The sequence below is a fragment of the Gavia stellata genome, chromosome 2 (assembly GCF_030936135.1).
Source record: "Gavia stellata isolate bGavSte3 chromosome 2, bGavSte3.hap2, whole genome shotgun sequence".
In the NCBI taxonomy this organism is placed as follows: Eukaryota; Metazoa; Chordata; class Aves; order Gaviiformes; family Gaviidae; genus Gavia; species Gavia stellata.
In genome coordinates, this window is record NC_082595.1 from 105,707,787 (window position 1) to 105,725,693 (window position 17,907).

General features: G+C 45.4%; 1 protein-coding gene across 1 annotated transcript in view; it reads left to right on the forward strand.

The window, feature by feature from the left end:
- Positions 1–17,490, forward strand: part of EVA1A (eva-1 homolog A, regulator of programmed cell death) — a 211,839-nt gene extending 194,349 nt beyond the window's left edge. The window contains exons 6-8 of the mRNA XM_059835633.1: positions 5,257–5,421; positions 9,512–9,685; positions 17,101–17,490. Coding sequence (XP_059691616.1) covers positions 5,257–5,421; positions 9,512–9,685; positions 17,101–17,471 — 710 coding nt within the window. The 3' untranslated portion in view covers positions 17,472–17,490. The remainder of the gene's footprint in view (positions 1–5,256; positions 5,422–9,511; positions 9,686–17,100) is intronic.
- The last annotated feature ends 417 nt before the right edge of the window (positions 17,491–17,907 follow it).

The window sequence follows — 17,907 nt, forward strand, 5'->3', positions numbered from 1 at the left end:
CAGACTCCCTCTGTGAGACTGGACAAATCACTTTGATATTCAAACACTTTCAAAACTCTGTCCCTGAGCCAATTCCCCATCTGTAAAATTTGGGGGCTATAGCAGTCAAATGTTTTGATTAGGGGAATAACATATGCACTTAAATTGAAACACTCAGCAGCATATTGAAATAAAATTCCTCAGAAAGAGCAGTATTCCTCTGCAAAATAAAAAATTGCCTCTTGTGACAATTAGCCAAACCTCCAGAACTGGAGTGTTTAAAACTAGATAGATCAAAATAGTGGACAACATACAGCAAGTGATCCCAGTGAACAAGGAGTTGAGGTATCAGCTGCCCTTTTCCATCTCTTAGCACCGTAATTCAGAATTTTGCCGCTTGTAGGCACAGTAACTTTTTCTTTTCATCAGCCCTCAGTTTTCTGGCCACACAAGAGAGTGCTTGTGTGAAAATGCCAGCAGGAGTCTCCAGCAAGTACAAATAAGGACACTGTCAGCAGCACCAGCATGTGCCTTTTCACACTGTCCTGCCTGATGCCTGTACCCGAATCTGCTGGGTCTGCTCTGCCAGTGAGAGCACACCCCAGCTTCGGTTTTCTTGTGCCCCTGTTCCTGCAGGGGGGAAGCTGGCAGGCGGTGGTGGTGAGGTTTTGTTGTGGGATTGATACCATTAATTCGTTGCAAATGGGTAAGGCAAGTCTTGGGTAGGGAGCTGGTATAAATTATTACTAGCATGGTGTTGATTCAGACATATGAGCTGGTAGCTGGGATTGCTTTTAAAAGAGACACAGAGAGATTATATAAAGACTTGAAAGTCTGTAATGGCAGAGGAATGAACCTGCTGATCCAAGAACTCCTTTGCAGGTTTGTAACCTAGAACTGCCTTCTGCAGGTGCCCTCACAGGGTGTCACAGCGATGGTGATGCTTTGCTCTCCAGACCGAGTCCTGTCTGACGAGGAGTCCATGCGGTGAGGCCCAAGTTGGACCCTGGGGTGGGTGGCAGAGCATTACGTGCCATCCAGAAAGTTACACCTCTGCCTGTGCTGTTCAGCTGCCCAGCCCAAGTTACTGGAGAATTTTATGATTTGGATAAATACCCACATCTCAATGCTTACTGCTACCCCCTGAGAGACCGAAGGTCCCCAGAGATGCCCAAAGCAACTAATCTCCTCTGTTCCAGATGATTCCAGCTCATTTCTCATGTGCATTTTAAGGTGCGGGGCTCCTGACTGTAAGGTGTGTTAACGCTTTGACTGAAGGCCCTGTTTCTTCCCCTCTTGTCCACATATAGCACCTCTTCTGCTGACTGAGATGCTTTAACTTCTCCGCTTGATTGAATGGAGCAGGCCAAGTGCCAACCCTTCCCTGCCAGGATTTCTGTGCTTAATGCTGAGATAAGACTAAAATCCCAGGTATTTTTTTCTGGTGGTTTTAATCTCAAATAACTTTTCTTAACACCTTGCTTCAGTTCATGCCATGCTCCTCTCTGGAGATGCACTCCTCTCTGGAGAATTGAAGGAGGGTATTTCAAAGGAACCAGATGTTTAATCTTTCTTGTGGAGTTGGCTGCCACACAGAAGCTAACTGGAAATTGTGAGGTGTTTTGCACTTGAGAAAGCCTTTCCATTTTATGTCTTTCTAAATCAAGCTATCTAAGCTGTGTATTCATTTAGCATCGTATAAACTAGAAAAAGAACAGACTTGCTGCGTGCCGTCACTCTGTTTACTCTTTGCCAAGATAGGCCCTTCCTAGCAAAATGTCCTCAAGATGTTTATGGAGTCCACAGAGAAAAATGGTCTCTCGAAATGGAAAAGTCCAAGGTTCATGTGCTGTAGACATCCTGTGTTGGCGCCAAGTTGCTTCCAGAGTTTTAAAGGGGTTTAGTTGCTGAAATGAAGACAAGCACCTTTTAGGCTTTTTGGAAGTACCAAAGTGGATGCTAATCATGGACGTTAAGCACATGCCTGTTTTTGGGAATCTCTCTTCATAGCCACCTGAGTTTTTAGGTACCAAATGCCTACTTGGTAGTCATCTTACTTCCCCAGCCATCCCAAGGGGATAACAGCACAACCCTACCCCATTAAGGTGTTGTGACAATAAACAGTCTCTACGAATGCTTCCCTCTGAATACTACTCCATCTCCACTCTTCCTTGGGATGCTGTTGACCAGTTGCTGACTGACTCAGCGATGTTTTGCTTTACCCTGACTCCTCTCCCGCTCCCATAGGTAGCATTCATAGCAGCAATGACACAGATGACAAGGTGGAAAAGCCGTAGCTCAATTCCCTGGGTGTGCTTAGGAAACGGTGGTGTTTCTTTCCCCCACTTGCCCCAAATGTTTAAGTGCCTGGTGGTGTCACCTTTTCGAAAAAAGATGCAGCTCCACCCAGCCTGTGTTCTGCCCCAGAGATGGCCATGAATGCTGGGAGCTGAAAGGAGATGTTTATGAAGAAAAGTCAGTCTGAAACATGAAAGACTAGCCAAAATCTGCTAAAAAATTGTCTCTGTGTTCCTTTTGCTTCATTTTCTTCATTGGATGCATATCAACAGGTTACTGGGATGCAGTTCGGATGAAAAGTGTGTAAGGGAAAACTGACTTACGTCTTTCAAATGCCTTTCAGGTCCTCAGACTGAGATACAGCAAAAGGAGTCTGTATTTTTGGAGGGTGCTGAGCCCTATGCCCTCTGAATGTCAGGTCCCTTTGGTTGCTTAAATTAGGCACCCAGAACTGCAATTCTCCCTGACTGTGTGGTTTGCAGGATGATCTCTCTTTCACCCACCTCCTCTCCAGACTTTCTGATATTCCTCTGGCACCGGTATGCCCCTTGCTTCTGTCTGGTTCCTAACAGGGGATGCGTTTCTTTTGCTGCCTTCCCATCAGAGGACAGCTGCCAATTCAGGTTTCACTAAAAACTGCTGTGCCAGCTCTTTGATACTCAGAAGCTGTGGGGTTTTCATGTCTGTTTCCTGACCTAGCATGACTCTACTAATAATGCGAGAACTTCAGTGCTGATATCTTGGCAGCCTAATATAGGAGGTCAGTCAGTAAATACAGTTACAATTTTCTTTGCCTCAGCAAAGACAGCAAGTCAAACACAATGTAAACAAGGCAGTTGGATCACTTCCCCCACCAGTAATATTTGTAGTTATGCAGGCAAATTTAATGGGCGTGATTAAACTCATGCTCCAGCTTGGCAGCTGAGTAGCTGCGGGGGGCAGGCAGGAATTTCCTTTCTGTTCCAGGGTTGCACTCCTCCTTCATGCTTGTGCCAAAGATCTCAAAGTGCTTTGCATTTTTAATTACGCTTCTTCACGCCCCTGTGAAGAGTGGAGATGAGAGATAGCACGATCGGCAACAGAGCAGTGGGGAAACGGAGGCACTAGGAGGTGGCAGCCTGCGTGGGATGAGAGAGGCGGCTGCCGTTAGACTTGGAGGAAGGAGAGCTGAGCATCCCAGAAATCTTCTCTCGGGGTTTCCGTGGGTCTAGTGAACTTAGAGTCATAGAATCATTTAGGTTGGAAAAGACCTTTAAGATCATCAAGTCCAACTGTAAACCTAACCCTGCCAAGTCCACCACTAAACCACGTCCCTCAGTGCCTCATCCACACGTCTTTTAAATACCTCCAGTGATGGTGACTTGACCACCTCCCTGGGCAGCCTGTTCCAGTGTCAGACAACCCTTTCAGTGAAGAAATTTTCCTAATATCCACCCTAAACCTCCCCTGACGCAACTTGAGGCCATTTCCTCTTGTCCTATCACTGTCACCTGGGAGAAGAGACCAACACCCACCTCTCTGCAACCCCCTTTCAGGTAGTTGTAGAGAGCGATGAGGTCTCCCCTCAGCCTCCTCTTCTCCAGACTGAACAACCCCAGCTCCCTCAGCCACTCCTCATCAGACTTGTGCTCCAGACCCCTCACCAGCTTCGTCGCCCTTCTCTGGACAACTTGTGCCTAGTTCTCAACAGTCTGTGTCTTTAACACACTGAAGTCTTGTTTGTCTGCAGGGACAAGGTGGTGCTTTTATATATATATTAGTATACAGTCAATGACGGTGTAAGTGTATCTTTCTCCTCTGGAAAATTTAATTTCTTTATTTTTGTCTTTCATCATTCTATTCCTCTAATTTCTGAGCAGAATGGCCTGTATATGTGTTTCTTCTCTTTGTATGGAAAAGCACTTTGCTCTGAAATAGCCTCAGGTGTTGGCTGTGACTTAGGCAGAGAACTGGTTCAGCTCTGTAAATAACATGCTGCTTTTGTCCCTACAGGGCAAATTAGTGAATTTACTGTGTGGATTCACCTTCAGTGGGTGTTCACTGAGGTCGCTACACTGACTTCAATTTCTTTACCTGGATGTACAGCCAAACAGCTGGCTCTGCAACATCAAGGAGGAGAAAATACTCTTATTACTAAGGCATGCTTTGGTCCAAAGAAGAGACCATCGATGTCCTGACAAAACTGTCACATATTAACCTGTCTCACCTGCATATTGCTGATGCTGTGGCTGACGAAACGTGGAGAGCAGGAGGGATTAGCTGAGGCTTCACCACCCTTCTCAGGATGTTGGGAATGGAGAACGGGCCTTTCCCAGCTTACTTATAGCCTAAAGCCCAATGGGGAACAGTGTATTTTGGACCTCAGTGTGGGGGAGGTTTCTTGCAGGTGGGGTTTCTTACTACTGTGGTGGATGATTTAAGCTTTATGATTTCATGTGAACACCATCCTCCAGAGGCTGGTTTGGAGAATCCGGAGTGGACAGAAACTTCTGATATGCAGATATGCAGTCTTGAGGCAGCAACTTGATGGCTGGAGAAAGGCAGCAATTCAGGCAAATCATATAGTCCTCATTGTTATGGGGCATCCTGCCCAGCCCACTATCATGTTAGGAACAGAGGTGTCTAGCTGGAGTACTCTGAAGCTTAGGGCTGAGGCCAAAGCCTGGCTTCCTAGGCATCTCAGTTTCTAAGATGGGTGTCTAAATAAGAAGTCTGAATCTGATCCTTAGTCTAGTCTCAAAGCTTGACTGTAAGTAAACAATCTCTTAATCACTTTATAGTTTCCAGTGTTCTCTCACTGAATGTCTCTGTGCTGGCATTTGGAGAGCATTCATCACAGTGATAAATGAGTGTCTGTTTGGTCTGCACATGGTATAATTAAGTATCAGCTGAGCTCATAGCATAATGTGATAATTCTCGTTCTGACCAGCTGAAATAACTCATTCTAACAACTGTACTCTTCTTACTCCTCTCTTTCAGTTCCCAAGAAGCTTCTGCATGAAACCCAGCCAAGACCAACCAATTACCAAGGATTTCAGAAGCCACATTTTCCACTGCGGCCAAGAGTGTTTGATCCCAATGTTATAGGGGACGGCGTGTTCCTTTCTGATGTCTCTCCTTCCAACTTAGGGCGAGCTCTCCCAGGTAGCTGTGACTATTGCGATGTTGGCCCAAACCTAACTGCGTTGTGGTAAATGTTCCCTTCTATCTCCCCTTATCTGGGTTTCTATATTGTTCCCAAACGCCATCCACATCACAGTCAGAAAAAGAAGCTTCAAGGCGTGACCAGCGACAGACTAAAGTGAACTGTCATACTCACACTGGGTTTCTTGAAATAGCAGTCATGGCCATGCATGTCAAAACTCATCACAGAAATACTTTGCAGACCTGTCTAATACAGTGGCAAAACAAAAAACCAATAGGGCAGAGACAGTAGATCTGCCTCACAGGGGACAGAGAAGTTTTCAACTGAGCTTTGAAATATGATGCTATTTTCATAATATGCGAAGTCAAGAGATATGAATGAAGTCAAATCTTAGCTATCCATAGGGATAGGTGAGTAGGAGGAAGGGATGGTGTATGAATAAAGGAAAAGCACAGGTGAGCACATATTGGGTTACTTGGTGGTTTTGCATTGTGTTTCCCAACACACGGGAGACAGTATATGACATTACTTTGTAAATTCCCAGCCGATGCTCCCAGGGATTCAGCTGTAGGCTGGGTATGGGCAGAGTTACCTTGTCTCTGTCTACACTCCTGGCAAAGTTAGTCTGCAGCTTGGGTAGTCAATCCACAGATTGGCAATAACGGATCTGTCAGTTTGGAGGCCTTACTGAAAAATTGTCAAGGAAAAGAATTTTGAGTTAGCCCAAAATAAATTTTGTGATCCTGGTGATTCTTTTAAGCAAGCAAAAAAAAATCCTGAACTAATTTTCATTCATGTAAACATTTCATTTCTACAAATGACACCTTTTGTTTAGTTTTCACATTGTTTATTCATTAATTTTTAAAATATGCACCACTTTTCAAACAAAGATGTCATTTTGAAATTAAAAGCTAAAAGTATGTTTTGAAAATAGCAAAAGGAAATATTTGGACATTCTGTAATCTCCCCATTTTATTTCTTTTATTAAAACTATTTGCTAAAGTCGACTTGGTATCATGAATAACCTCTCTTATGCTTATACTGTGGTGTTGGGCAAATTTACTGCTAGCTGAAATAATGTTGCTCAGCTTTGGTGTAAAGTCACAGGGAAAGAGTTCAAGTGACTGGGAACAGCTAAGAAAGGGTGGTGAGGAAAAAACCAAGACTAGGTTAGCTGATTAGGCATAGACAAGGTCTTCAAAACTAGCAAGGAGGAAAGGGGATGTCTTTTAGTATGATCCTGGAATGAATGGCAGACCAGAGAACTGCATAGCGTAGCAATGCATGGCCCTTGTGAAATTGTGTTTGGTTTTTTTTTTCCTTCTGCATAACTCCAGTCATTTTCCATCTTCCCTGTCTGTGCTTGTACAATCCTGCAGATGACAAAACCAGTTCTGTGGTTTTGTGGTGCTCGTTGCCAGAGTATGGTGTATGCAGACGAGTAGTCATTTAAAAACTTGTTTAATTGCATCTGTTCTTTGGACAAGTCAGAATTTAAAAAAAAAAATATTTCTTCTTACATCTCGTATGAGCGGAGATATGCCTTACTCTGTCTCCTAAATACACCATTCTTGCACAGCGTGGTTTACAAGGGATGCCCCACACCTACCAGAAGTGGTATCCGTCTGAGCCTTTCCTGGCGGATCTAGCACATGCCCATGGAAGCCCTCACTGCAAGTATAATTTAAACCTTAGTCCTAGTGAGATCCCGTGACTGTATTGACAGTGAGGGGCAGGTGGGTGGTTGCTAACCCAGAACTGGACACGTGAGAGAGCATAGTGCAGAGGCCCCAGGTTCGTATCCTCCCAGCTCTGTGCAGCTGCAGTCCAGCCACGCTAACTGGACTTTAATGCAGAGTTGTAAAAAACTCTCAAAGACCTAGCAGGAGCCCGGAGCCACCTCACTCAGCAGTCCTCTTTATGATGAGATATATGGTTATGAAATATATATGAGATTATATCCTAGTGGTGCCCTTCATTTTAATTGATTGTAAAGGGATTTTAGATTAACTAGTTCAGAGCCAGACCTCAGTATGTAGACATCTCGGGCAGGATTCAGTTACCCCCATATAAATGCATTGTTTGAGATGACCTGGGGTGTTTGCCTGGCTTCTCGATGCTGCCCTCAAAGGGTAAGAGTTTCCCTTACATCCCTTTCATACCTGCCATCTCTGCGTGGATGTCCTCCTGACGCTGGGGTGTCTTAGATGTCTGTGTATGAGCAAATACATCAAGCTTTAAGTGTCTGCTATGGGGAAAGCTGAATGACTTTCTAGGATCTGTCAACTAATAGCAGGATTCAGTTGCCTCAGTTTAGATGCATAGTGCTATTTGAGATGCTCTGAAGTATCCCATTTTTAGGTTCAGTTTTTAGAAATGAAAAATTTACCCTGCTTCCATGGATTTCTTTGCGGGAACAGTGGTAGAGAAAAATCCAGCCAGTTGTACAGACATAGATTTACCAGACAGGGAGAATAAAGGAAAGATTAGAGAGCGCGTTGGTACCTACATCTGAATTAAAAGATTTTCCAAAACTTTGCTATTGATTTCCTGCTGAATGTGCCCTTGACCCTCTGTGCCCCAGTGCCTCCATTTGTAGAACTGATCTTTGGTCATCTCTGTTCTCCTCAAGCAAAAGGTTCTTGGGATATTTTTCCCTTTTCGATCTCCACCCAGGCACCCATGTTTAAAAACTTTTCTTCAGGGCCAGTCATTAACGCTTTGGTAGCTTGTAACGTGTGGCTTTCCCAAGGCCATGCAGCTATTCAGTGGCAGAGATACAACTGTGCTCTCATTCCTCAGGGCTGATCCCTTACAGTGACACCCGGACATCCATCCCCGCAGCTTCTCCTCCGAGGCAGATTAGGAGTTGGGATCACTGCACGCACGCGCATGCACTCAGTCCCTCTCCATCCAGTATTGCCTGTTCTTTTTGACACCCCTCAATTTCTCTTGCTGCTTCCCTGGGCTGAGCCGCTTCCTGGCGCGCACAGCGGAAAGCTGAACGTGACGTCTCACGCTGCCGGGTTTGCAGGGGAAGGAGGTGGATCAGGCAGCCCACGAACACAGACCATCTCGTGTCGTGGCTGCTGTCAGAGCGCCTTTGCTCGCATGGCACTGATGGCGCTATTGGAGATGGACCTGACAGCTTCCTGAATTTAATACCTGCAGATAAGTGGAAGCCAGGTGCAAGTCTGTGATTTTATGGTGTGCCGCTTGCTTTTGGACAGAATCACAGAATCACTAAGGTTGGAAAAGACCTGTAAGATCATCAAGTCCAACCATTAGAACCAGACACCCAGGGAAAGGAGCCTGAAAAACTGTGATAGCTACAGTTAAACAATCACATGGATGATGTGGCTGGATCCAGTGCACCGACTTTTTCGTGTATTTAAAACAATTTGTGTTTTGTGACTAGTGGGGGTGCCTGCCTGCAGATCAAGGTGCAGGGAGCACTCAGCAGCAAGCTGATAAGGTCTGAAAGGGTCTCTTTGAGCCTCCCGGAATTAGCTGCCTCCTTAGCTCCAGTCTTCAACAAATAAAATCAAATCATTAACCCATGTTCACTCACCTCTCCAAAGGGGAAATGGTGTCTGGGTGAAACACAATACGAGCAGGCTTCTGAAGGAAGTCATAAACTCAGGTCCGCCCTTCCCCGAGAAGGCTGGGGATAAAGCACGTCTGTTTGCCAGGTGTGGATGGATCACTACAGCGCGACACCGGCCGAGAGTTGCCGGCTCTGCCTGTGTTTTCCAGCTTAGCTGAACCCACTGTTGATAAAGGCTCCTTTGATTTACATAAGAGAAAAGAAACCTGATTATATATTTGCTGTAGCGTAGGTGGGTGTGTCTAAGTGGTGACATGAAAGAGCAGGAGACGGGGGAGAGAAGATGCTGCCTGGATGCAGACAGGGTATGTGCTCAGCTGAAGCTACCTGAGAAGGTTTAGCTGCCCCCCCAAAAGGGGCAAATTGTGTGGCTTGCTGTTGAGCGGCTCCAGATTTCTGATCACAGACACTAACCTGGTGAGGATAGGGGAGGATAGGTCTGGGGCATGTGTCTCATTCCTCACTCCCTTTCTGTTTCAAAGCAGAGAAGAAGAAAGGGAGATCGGCCACCTTCTACCCTCTAGACAACACCCCCTTCCTGCTTCCCGTGGATGAGACACAACCGCCGGCGCTCAACAGCAGCATGGAGCCTGTGGGTGTTAGCACAGAGATGGCACTGCTCAGCAACATCCTAGCAGCGTATGCCTTTGTCACAGGTAGGTCTTACGGCTGCCAGCCATCTCTCTGGGCTCTTACAAGCCCTTTGTAGACCCTCAATTGAGCCTACATTTCACAGACACCTAGGGCTAAATCTGCCTCTTTGAAGTGTTTATATTTTTCCTTCGTCTCTCAGCAAATTCTCCCTTGAAAGACCTGACCAGGGCAGCTCTAGCAGACAGTATATAACAGGGTTTATTGTGCTCTGCTTTCCCCTGGATTTGCTCTCATCTGAAGTTAAATACAATGTAATCTTACATGTGGTATTATTCCTAATGCTCCATTTTCCTGGAGATCAAAGCCTGGCTCATTAGGGAGGCAAGCTTGTTGTCCTGTAATTTGGAAAATAAGCAGCACTCAGATCATTACCCTGCTTAAGAGAATTTGGCTTATCTTCAGTAGAAGTGTGAAGATGAAGTAACTTGAGAGTCTGCTTAATTGTGTATTTAAATCCAGTTTAGAGTAAGATTTCCTTGGATCACAGTTTATCTTTCACCCACGTGTATCTTTCAAGTAGCAGGGGAGCAGTCTTCTAGTAAGATTCACTTTAAAAGTTGAAATAAAGACTGTGTGCCCTACTGAGTGCTTGGGGTCAATACCACTGATAGCAAAAAGTACAGTAGAGACAGGTGATATAGTGCAAAAATTTCCCATCCCACAACTGCATGAGGTACCTTGTCAGCAGTAGGGATTGCCTACAGAGTTGGAGGAGCTAACCCCCAAAAAAGGAGGAGCATTGGCTGAATAGCATCAGATGCACTAATTCAGCATATTTTAGGCCAATCTCTGCTGCTTTCCCCAGAAAGAGGGCGCCGATTTCTGCGTAACTAGCCTCCTGAGGCAGGACATGCTGTTTGTGGTCACTTTTTCTTATGGGATTGCAGGGTGTTCTCCATTTGTTCAATAAAAAGTTTTTATGCTTATTATCTGGCAACACTTATTGCCAAGCAATATGACCTTGCTAGTAATAGTAACGTGTTGCTCTTTTACTATATGCTTTTAATAATTCTGTGTACTGCGGCCAGTCTGTTAGCACCACTGTAATGCAGTTATGCTATTCTGTAGCATTGAGGTCTACATAACTAAAACTCCAATACTTGTGAGCTAGTTTTTCATGTCTGTGTGCCATTCGGTCTTGTGAGTTCATCAAATACTAAGGCATTCTTGGTGCCGTGTTCTTGCTCTTGCTGAGATACTACCATGCTGCTACAGACAAGTATTTGGATTTGAAACAACTAACTTGGGCTTTGCATTTTGGAATCACTGAGTGGATTAGTAAGAGTGTTTCTGCACATTTAGTGGAGGGTCCTTCTAAAAGGACCATGAATGGTGAATCCAAAGTTCTGCCCTTCTGCACATCCAATGGTGGCATCAGGATCCATCTTTTCATGACACCTTTAAGAAGCAGGCAGCTTAAGTGGAATTAGTAGTGTTCTTCACAAAAGACAGCTGAGTGGGATATATTGTTTCTTACATGGGCTTCTCTAAGGAAAGATTAGAAAAAGCAAACATTAAAGGAGTCTTCTGTCTATCACACTTCTCCCCCTCTTACCTACAGCTGCCATTTTTTGACATGAAAATGCCTGCATTCCCAACCTTACTACAAAATAAAATAGTGTTAATATTATTTTCCCCATCTGAACAGTAATGGGCAGCAAAAGGTTGTAGGATTTATGGTCAGGGACAATTGGGGCTAGGATTCAGGGCTGCTGACGATGCCCCATGGACTTTGCTTCCATTTATCACAGGAGAACTCTTTGACCCTGCGTTCGTTTTGTAGGGCACAAGGTCTCGATTCATCCCCTTCACAAGGTGTCAGTCTTGGCAGGAGCCTCTAGATTTTACTGTAGCACAAATAATAAATAAGGACGGCTTTAACTATCTTGTTGCTGTGGGACTTGTTTGCTCTCTCATGATGTGGTCTCCTCGTGATATGTTCACATCCACTGGATGTCAAATAATAGGTAAAACTCAGACCTCATGACTTTGGCTTCCAGTGATGAGTTCGGCAGCTTGTTGCTCATGTTTTCCAGTGCACATAATCATGGCTGTTAGATGCATTTTAGTCTCAATGATATATATATGTTCACTTCATTATTTTTAGAAAATAATTGACGGCTGCCCCATGGATTGAAACAGCAGATGCCCTAAACCATCTTTATCTGCTGCATGTAATTTAGCCCTCTGCTTTTAGCAGAGAGGAAGGATTTGGCATGCTTTAGTTTGTTATACATGAATATGGAGAGGTTTTAGATTATGAGTTCAAAGACAAGCTGTGTCACAGGGTACAAATATCATCTGCACAAAACTAGAGCACTGCAAAGCCATCCCCCTTCATACTGCAGATTTTGAGCAGCAGAACAGTCAGAAATTTTTGCGCTCACCTGAATTTGGGACCCTGAAGGCAGCTCAAGCCACAGCAGCTGTTGATGTCCATAGAGGGACTATTATAGTGGCTCAGGAGAGGCAGGGTATGGGGCGGCCAGGGAGGGCTCGTTCTGGCTCACACATCTTCCCACTGCTCCTGACCACAGCCTGGGTGCCAAAGGGAAACATTAGTGCAAGAGCTGCTCTGTTTCATGACACTAAAAACATCCCTCAGGTAAACTCTGCAGACAGAAAGTGCTGTATTCAGGGCTTCCCTGTGCTGATGGCTGGGCTCAAAACAGGACTTTGCAAGAGAAAATTGTAAATAGGCGGGGACAACATATAAAGATGTTTTTTCTGTTGGGCCAGAGGGTAGTGTATACCCTCAGACCCACCCCAGGAAAAAGAAGCTACAGGCACTTGGTATTTCATAGGTAAAGTGCGTACTTGAAAGGACGATCCACTCTAATTTTCCTGCCTCCTGGCAGTGGGATGCCTCTTAGTCTGGGGAGAGCATCCGCAAATCACTGGTATCCCCTCTGTGCTCAGTGGTGTTCACAATTTCTGCACAAAACGGCAGGTTTGGATGTGCAGCTGCAGACAAAGAGACTGCAGGCTGGGTCACTCGCACTGTTGGCACATGCAGAGTCTTGCAGAGGGGAGAAGTGCCAATATTAACGAAAGCCTCTGTGCTCATTTCCACCATCTTTTGGACTGATGTTCCCATATAAAAGTTTGGAACGTTCCCATCGAGGAGTAAAAAATCACAGCACAGCAGGAAGTAAAGCCTCTTTGCAGAAGTGTTGGTTTTCACCATCAAATCTCTTTAGAGCTATCATCATGGTTAGGAGTATCAAAGCCAGTTAGGTGTTAGTCTTATCCCAGCTTCCAGAACCTTGAAAACAACATTTCTTCAGAAATAGGGAGAAAGAGTGAACAATGTCAATGAGGACTGAATTTATCAGCTGATCAAACAAATAAATATTATTTAGAGTTCAGTCCTGCAAAAAGACTCAGGGATGCCCTTAATTTTAAAGCTGATTTTCTTTATAGAATTAGGTTTTTAATTATATGCAATCTCTGCCTGCAAATGTCAAATCTGTTATTTGTCATGGACCTGTTCCAAAACCTGTCTGAGTGTTTGGAAAGACTTCACCAGTCTCAGCGACAGCAGTCACAGTCTACCAGCAAGATGAGAACTGTCCCTCGTGGTTATATAAATATTATACGTTCGAATTGTGTCAGAGCACTTCCAGTGCCTCTCTTTGGACAGGGGACTTACTCCAGTTTTGTCGTTGCATTCAGGCTGCAGTATTTGGAGAGAAACCTCCACAAATCCCTGTTTTATTCTTCTTCCACAAGCAAAGCTTTGCTGCCAAGTTATTAACAAGGGGCTTCCAAAAAACAACCCGGGGGAGATCATTCCAACTTTTAGACTGCTTGGCCTGAGCCTTATTAATAAGGGGCTCCTGGAGAGCTTCCTCTGTTCTACCAGGAGATTTCAGCAGCCTGTGGGGCTAACTGTAAATTCCCTAGAAGATATTGCTCCTTCTGTTTGTCCGACCATGCTTAATGCTGAACCTTTTACTGGGGCCCTCTGAAATTTTCCTCCCCACTGAGGTTTCTGAATGCATGAAGCCATCACAGGAAGCCAGCAGCGTTAATGCCTAGATTGTTTTTTATTTATTGAAACAATTTATTATAATAGCAATAACAACCTTGGCCTGGGGCATTTCCTGGGGAATTAATGGCAGTCTGGGCTGATGCTCCCAGCAGATTGTTAGCCCTCAGGAAACAGGCTCCGTAATTGCTGCTGGTTTGGTTGGAAAAACAAAATAAAATGTGTTTCTAATTTTTGGCCAGTTTGAGCACCTAGAAAATGGTGGCTTTTGTATAAAGGGTTATAAAGAGCATATCTCTTTTGTCTGCATGGATTAAATTCAGGCTTGAATCAGTGACATTTTCATGAATGCTTTCAGTCTAGAAAGAGAAATACAGGAAGGGGAAAGGTAACCCCAGCTAAAGAGATTGACAGCAACTGGGTTCTGCTAGAAGTCTAGCGGAAAAACATAGCTCTGAGCTGTCATCCACAGCAGTGGAAGAAAAAGCTACACTGGTCAAAATCCACGTGTGTACACACGCACACACACGAATACATATCAGAATTATGTTAACTCCTGCTACTGATGTCTATATACTTTTAAAGAGGTTTTTTTTTTCAAATATAGTGAGTGTTTTGAGAAGCTTCAGTGTTGGTATGATGAATCTGAGCCACCTTTGAGTTTTTGGAAGATGCTGAGCATCCATTTGCTGAAGAGGATGCCCCTTTTTCGTCTTTGCAAGTAGCACATGCAATGGGGGAGGCTCTCAAAATCACTAATCAACTGTCAACCCCCCAAATCTAGGCTGTTGGTGACATGGCTACTTCAGCTGAGAAGAAGCAGAGCCTGTGGTTTTTAGCTTAAATTGCTCTTTCTGCTGTGAGAAAAAGAGATGTTGCTGTGCAAGTGGATTGTACGTATGATAAATGCCAAGACTGCAGTTGAATGTAGGGTTACAGCTCAGTGAGGAAGTCCAGACAGTGTCTCAGATGTTGACAGAGTAGCTGTAGGAGCTCATAAATGCCACTGGAGCCCAAAGATTCAATTACAGCCATTGCACTGTATGAAGGGCTGTACCTACAAGCACAAGCAGGGGATGAAAAATGATTGCTTAAATAGCAATTGAGGTGCAGCTTGCTCATGGGCTGGATACAGTAGCACGGAAAAAGGAATGTGGAGGAGGAAGGAAAAGCAGGACATGGACAAAAACGGGGGAAGAGAAACCTCATGTGTCTGCATCTCAGTCTCCAATCTATGGGTTTTTTATGAGTCGATTTAAAAGAGTGAGCAGTGGAACTATTGCAACCAAATCAAGCCCATGTGTGTGCAGGAACGTGGTGCTCAGGAAAGTGTGCCTGGCATCCTGTCAGCCAGGCAGAGTGGAGGCAGACTGGACCAAGCGTCTTCCAGTACAAACAGATCAGTCGTCCTCATTTGTTCTTCTCACACTCCCACACTCCGGGTGTCCTCAGAGCTCTCCTTAGGCCTCCTTGCAGAGGGAGCTTTGCAATTACTGTCCTGAGTTATATTGCACATGGAGGTAAAAGTGCTATTGGGTAGTGATTATACTTTTCCTGGGGTTTTCAAATCTCTGAAATTTGGGCCACTTCTTTACTGTTTGTACAGTACCAGATGGGCAGCAGCTTTGCTACTGCAGAAAGAGAGTTGCAGGTTTAATTTGAGTTCTGCCCCTTGAGTTCAGACTTGCCATTAGCTTCACTGGAGCCAGGATTTCACTCAGCCAGACTGCTACAAGAGCCATTGGCACATCCGTCATGGCTGGTCTGGTATCTTCTCTTTTACCTTTGGATTTTTGCTGTCTCACTTTTGTCAAAATGTCTTAGCTTAAAACCTCTGGCTTTGGTCTCACTTGACTTTCCGACTACTGCTGCATTTCTCTCCTCTTTCTATTTTTGGGCTTGTTGAATGCATCTGCTGCAGTTTTCTCCTCTTATTTCGTAGCCTCTCTTCAGCCTGTTTTTTCCCCATGCTATCCACACCAACCGCTCTAGCAACAGTCTCATGTTCTATTAGCCAATTTTCAGACTATCATGACATCTTCCTCCACCTTGGCTTGTCAGTCACCTTTGAGATTCGTTTAGGAGAGAAGTGAAGAGCACAAAGGCGTTTTGTCTCTGTAACAGTTCCATGAGCATCTCCAGGCATTGAACTATGCCTTGCCTTGAACAGTGCACGAGGCAGTGTTTGGGCTCCGACCACAGAATCAGAGAATAATTTAGGCTGGAAGAGGCCTCCAGGGGCCACCTGGTCCAACCCCCTACTCAGAACATCTCTAACTTCAAATTTAGAGCCAGCTTTGAAGTTAGAGCAGGGTCTCATCCTGTTGAGTTTTTAATACCTCCAAATGGTTTCCAGTTCATCTTCTACAAACTTTGCTTTAAGGAAATGGGCTGGAGAGGGCAGTTTCTAAAAGCATGGTGCGGGGAAGTGAAGGTAGAGTGTAGTCTTTTAGTTATAGAGATCTTTTGGGGCTGAATGTCAGGTTCTCAGCTGGTGGGAACTGTCACAGCTCCATTACTGAGTTCAAGGGAACAAGACTCATCTGAGGAACTGACTCCATCCTTGACCTCAGGACTCCCAGCAGACACAGTGGAGTAGAGCTGGCCTTGACACTTCTACTTGGTTCACCTTCACCCATTCAGTGTACCTATAAACCTGGAACATGCCAAGATGATTCAGCCCAGGGGAACTGCATTAATAACATTTATCATAATTACGCGTCTAAGTAGTCCCATGACCCAAAAAAAAAGGTAGTAAATAAACAAGATGACCTAGTTTAAAAGGCACTGTGGATCCTTTGGAGTCTTGTTATATCACCTCTGAAATGTGGCTGTGTAGGATTCATCCTGTTAGTGCACTGACTCCAGCTATGCTTGTGTAGCACAGGTATACATTTTGGTGGTCTGGGTGGAAAGCCAGCGCACTTGCCTTAGATAAGCAAATGAAACCCAGGAATAAATAATATGCATTTTTCCATGCTGCAAGGCTTCCCATTTCAGTTGGGCCACGGCACAGGGAGCTTTGTAAATCATCTTTATTCCTCGTACGATGATAATGGACGCGACAGAGAGATGCGCTTAGCTGCTGCTGGGTGTGCAGCACCCTAGTGTCAACCCCGCTCGCGCAGCCACTGGCATTAGCGTTTAATTCTGCGGGCTGCTCCTTCCCCTTCCAGACAACTCCAAGACATGACTGCAGCGAACCCACATTCTGCATGTGGGCAAATGCCTTGGCAGCAAATCCACCATTTAAATTCCCCTTCCTGATTTCCCTGGGGAGAGGAGGCGAAGGAGGGCTTGGAGGTAAAAGCGACCATTAGAACCTCTGCCTCTCCAGAGACCGTGGCTGTTATGTGCAGAGAGGAGCTGTGTGTGTTTTGTTCTTCTAACGGTTGTTCTCGAGAACCATTTTCTTTCCCCTTTCAGAAAACCCCGAGCGGGCTGCTCTGTATTTTGTCTCCGGCGTGTGCATTGGACTCGTCTTGACCCTGCTGGCCCTGGTGCTAACGGTGTCCTGCCGAACTGACTGCAAACGCTCCTCCCCAAAAAAACCTCCTCGGGAGCGGGAGAGCGACAGCGACAGCAGCGACAGCGATGATGATTCGGACACCACTTCGGACCTGTCTGCCCGCAGGCACCGCAGGTTCGAGAGGACTTTGAACATGAACGTCTTCACTTCGGCAGAGGAGCTGGAGCGAGCTCAGCGGCTGGAGGAACGGGAGCGCATCATCCGGGAGATCTGGATGAACGGCCAGCCGGACATCCCAGGGACCAGGAGCCTCAACCGTTACTACTAAGCGAGGGGAGTCCAGCCGTCCTGCCCTGCACCCTGGGGCTCCTCCACACGTGGCAGAGGAGAGGGAGGGAAGGAATATTACACGGGTGTCTCCCCTTTTCCTTTCAGGAGTGCTACCTGGAGCAGTGTGGATGGACAGCAATAAAGCTTTCCCCGTCTCCTTCTCCTTGACATATTGCTATCACCCCTCTTCACAGACACTTTCTGGTTACAACAGAGGTGGTTGCCAACTTCACTTCTTACTAGCAGGCAGGAAGGTGACAATTATAGTCCTCCCGTGTGGGATGTGGAATTCGGCATGCTGCGGTACGAGTGCTCCTCTCTTGGCTGGGGAGAGAAGTTGTCCAGGTTTTGGTGTTCATTGAGGATTTTTTTGGTTTCCCTTTCCTGAGGACTGTGGGAGAATTGTGAACAAAATGACAAATCTGGAAAGATGA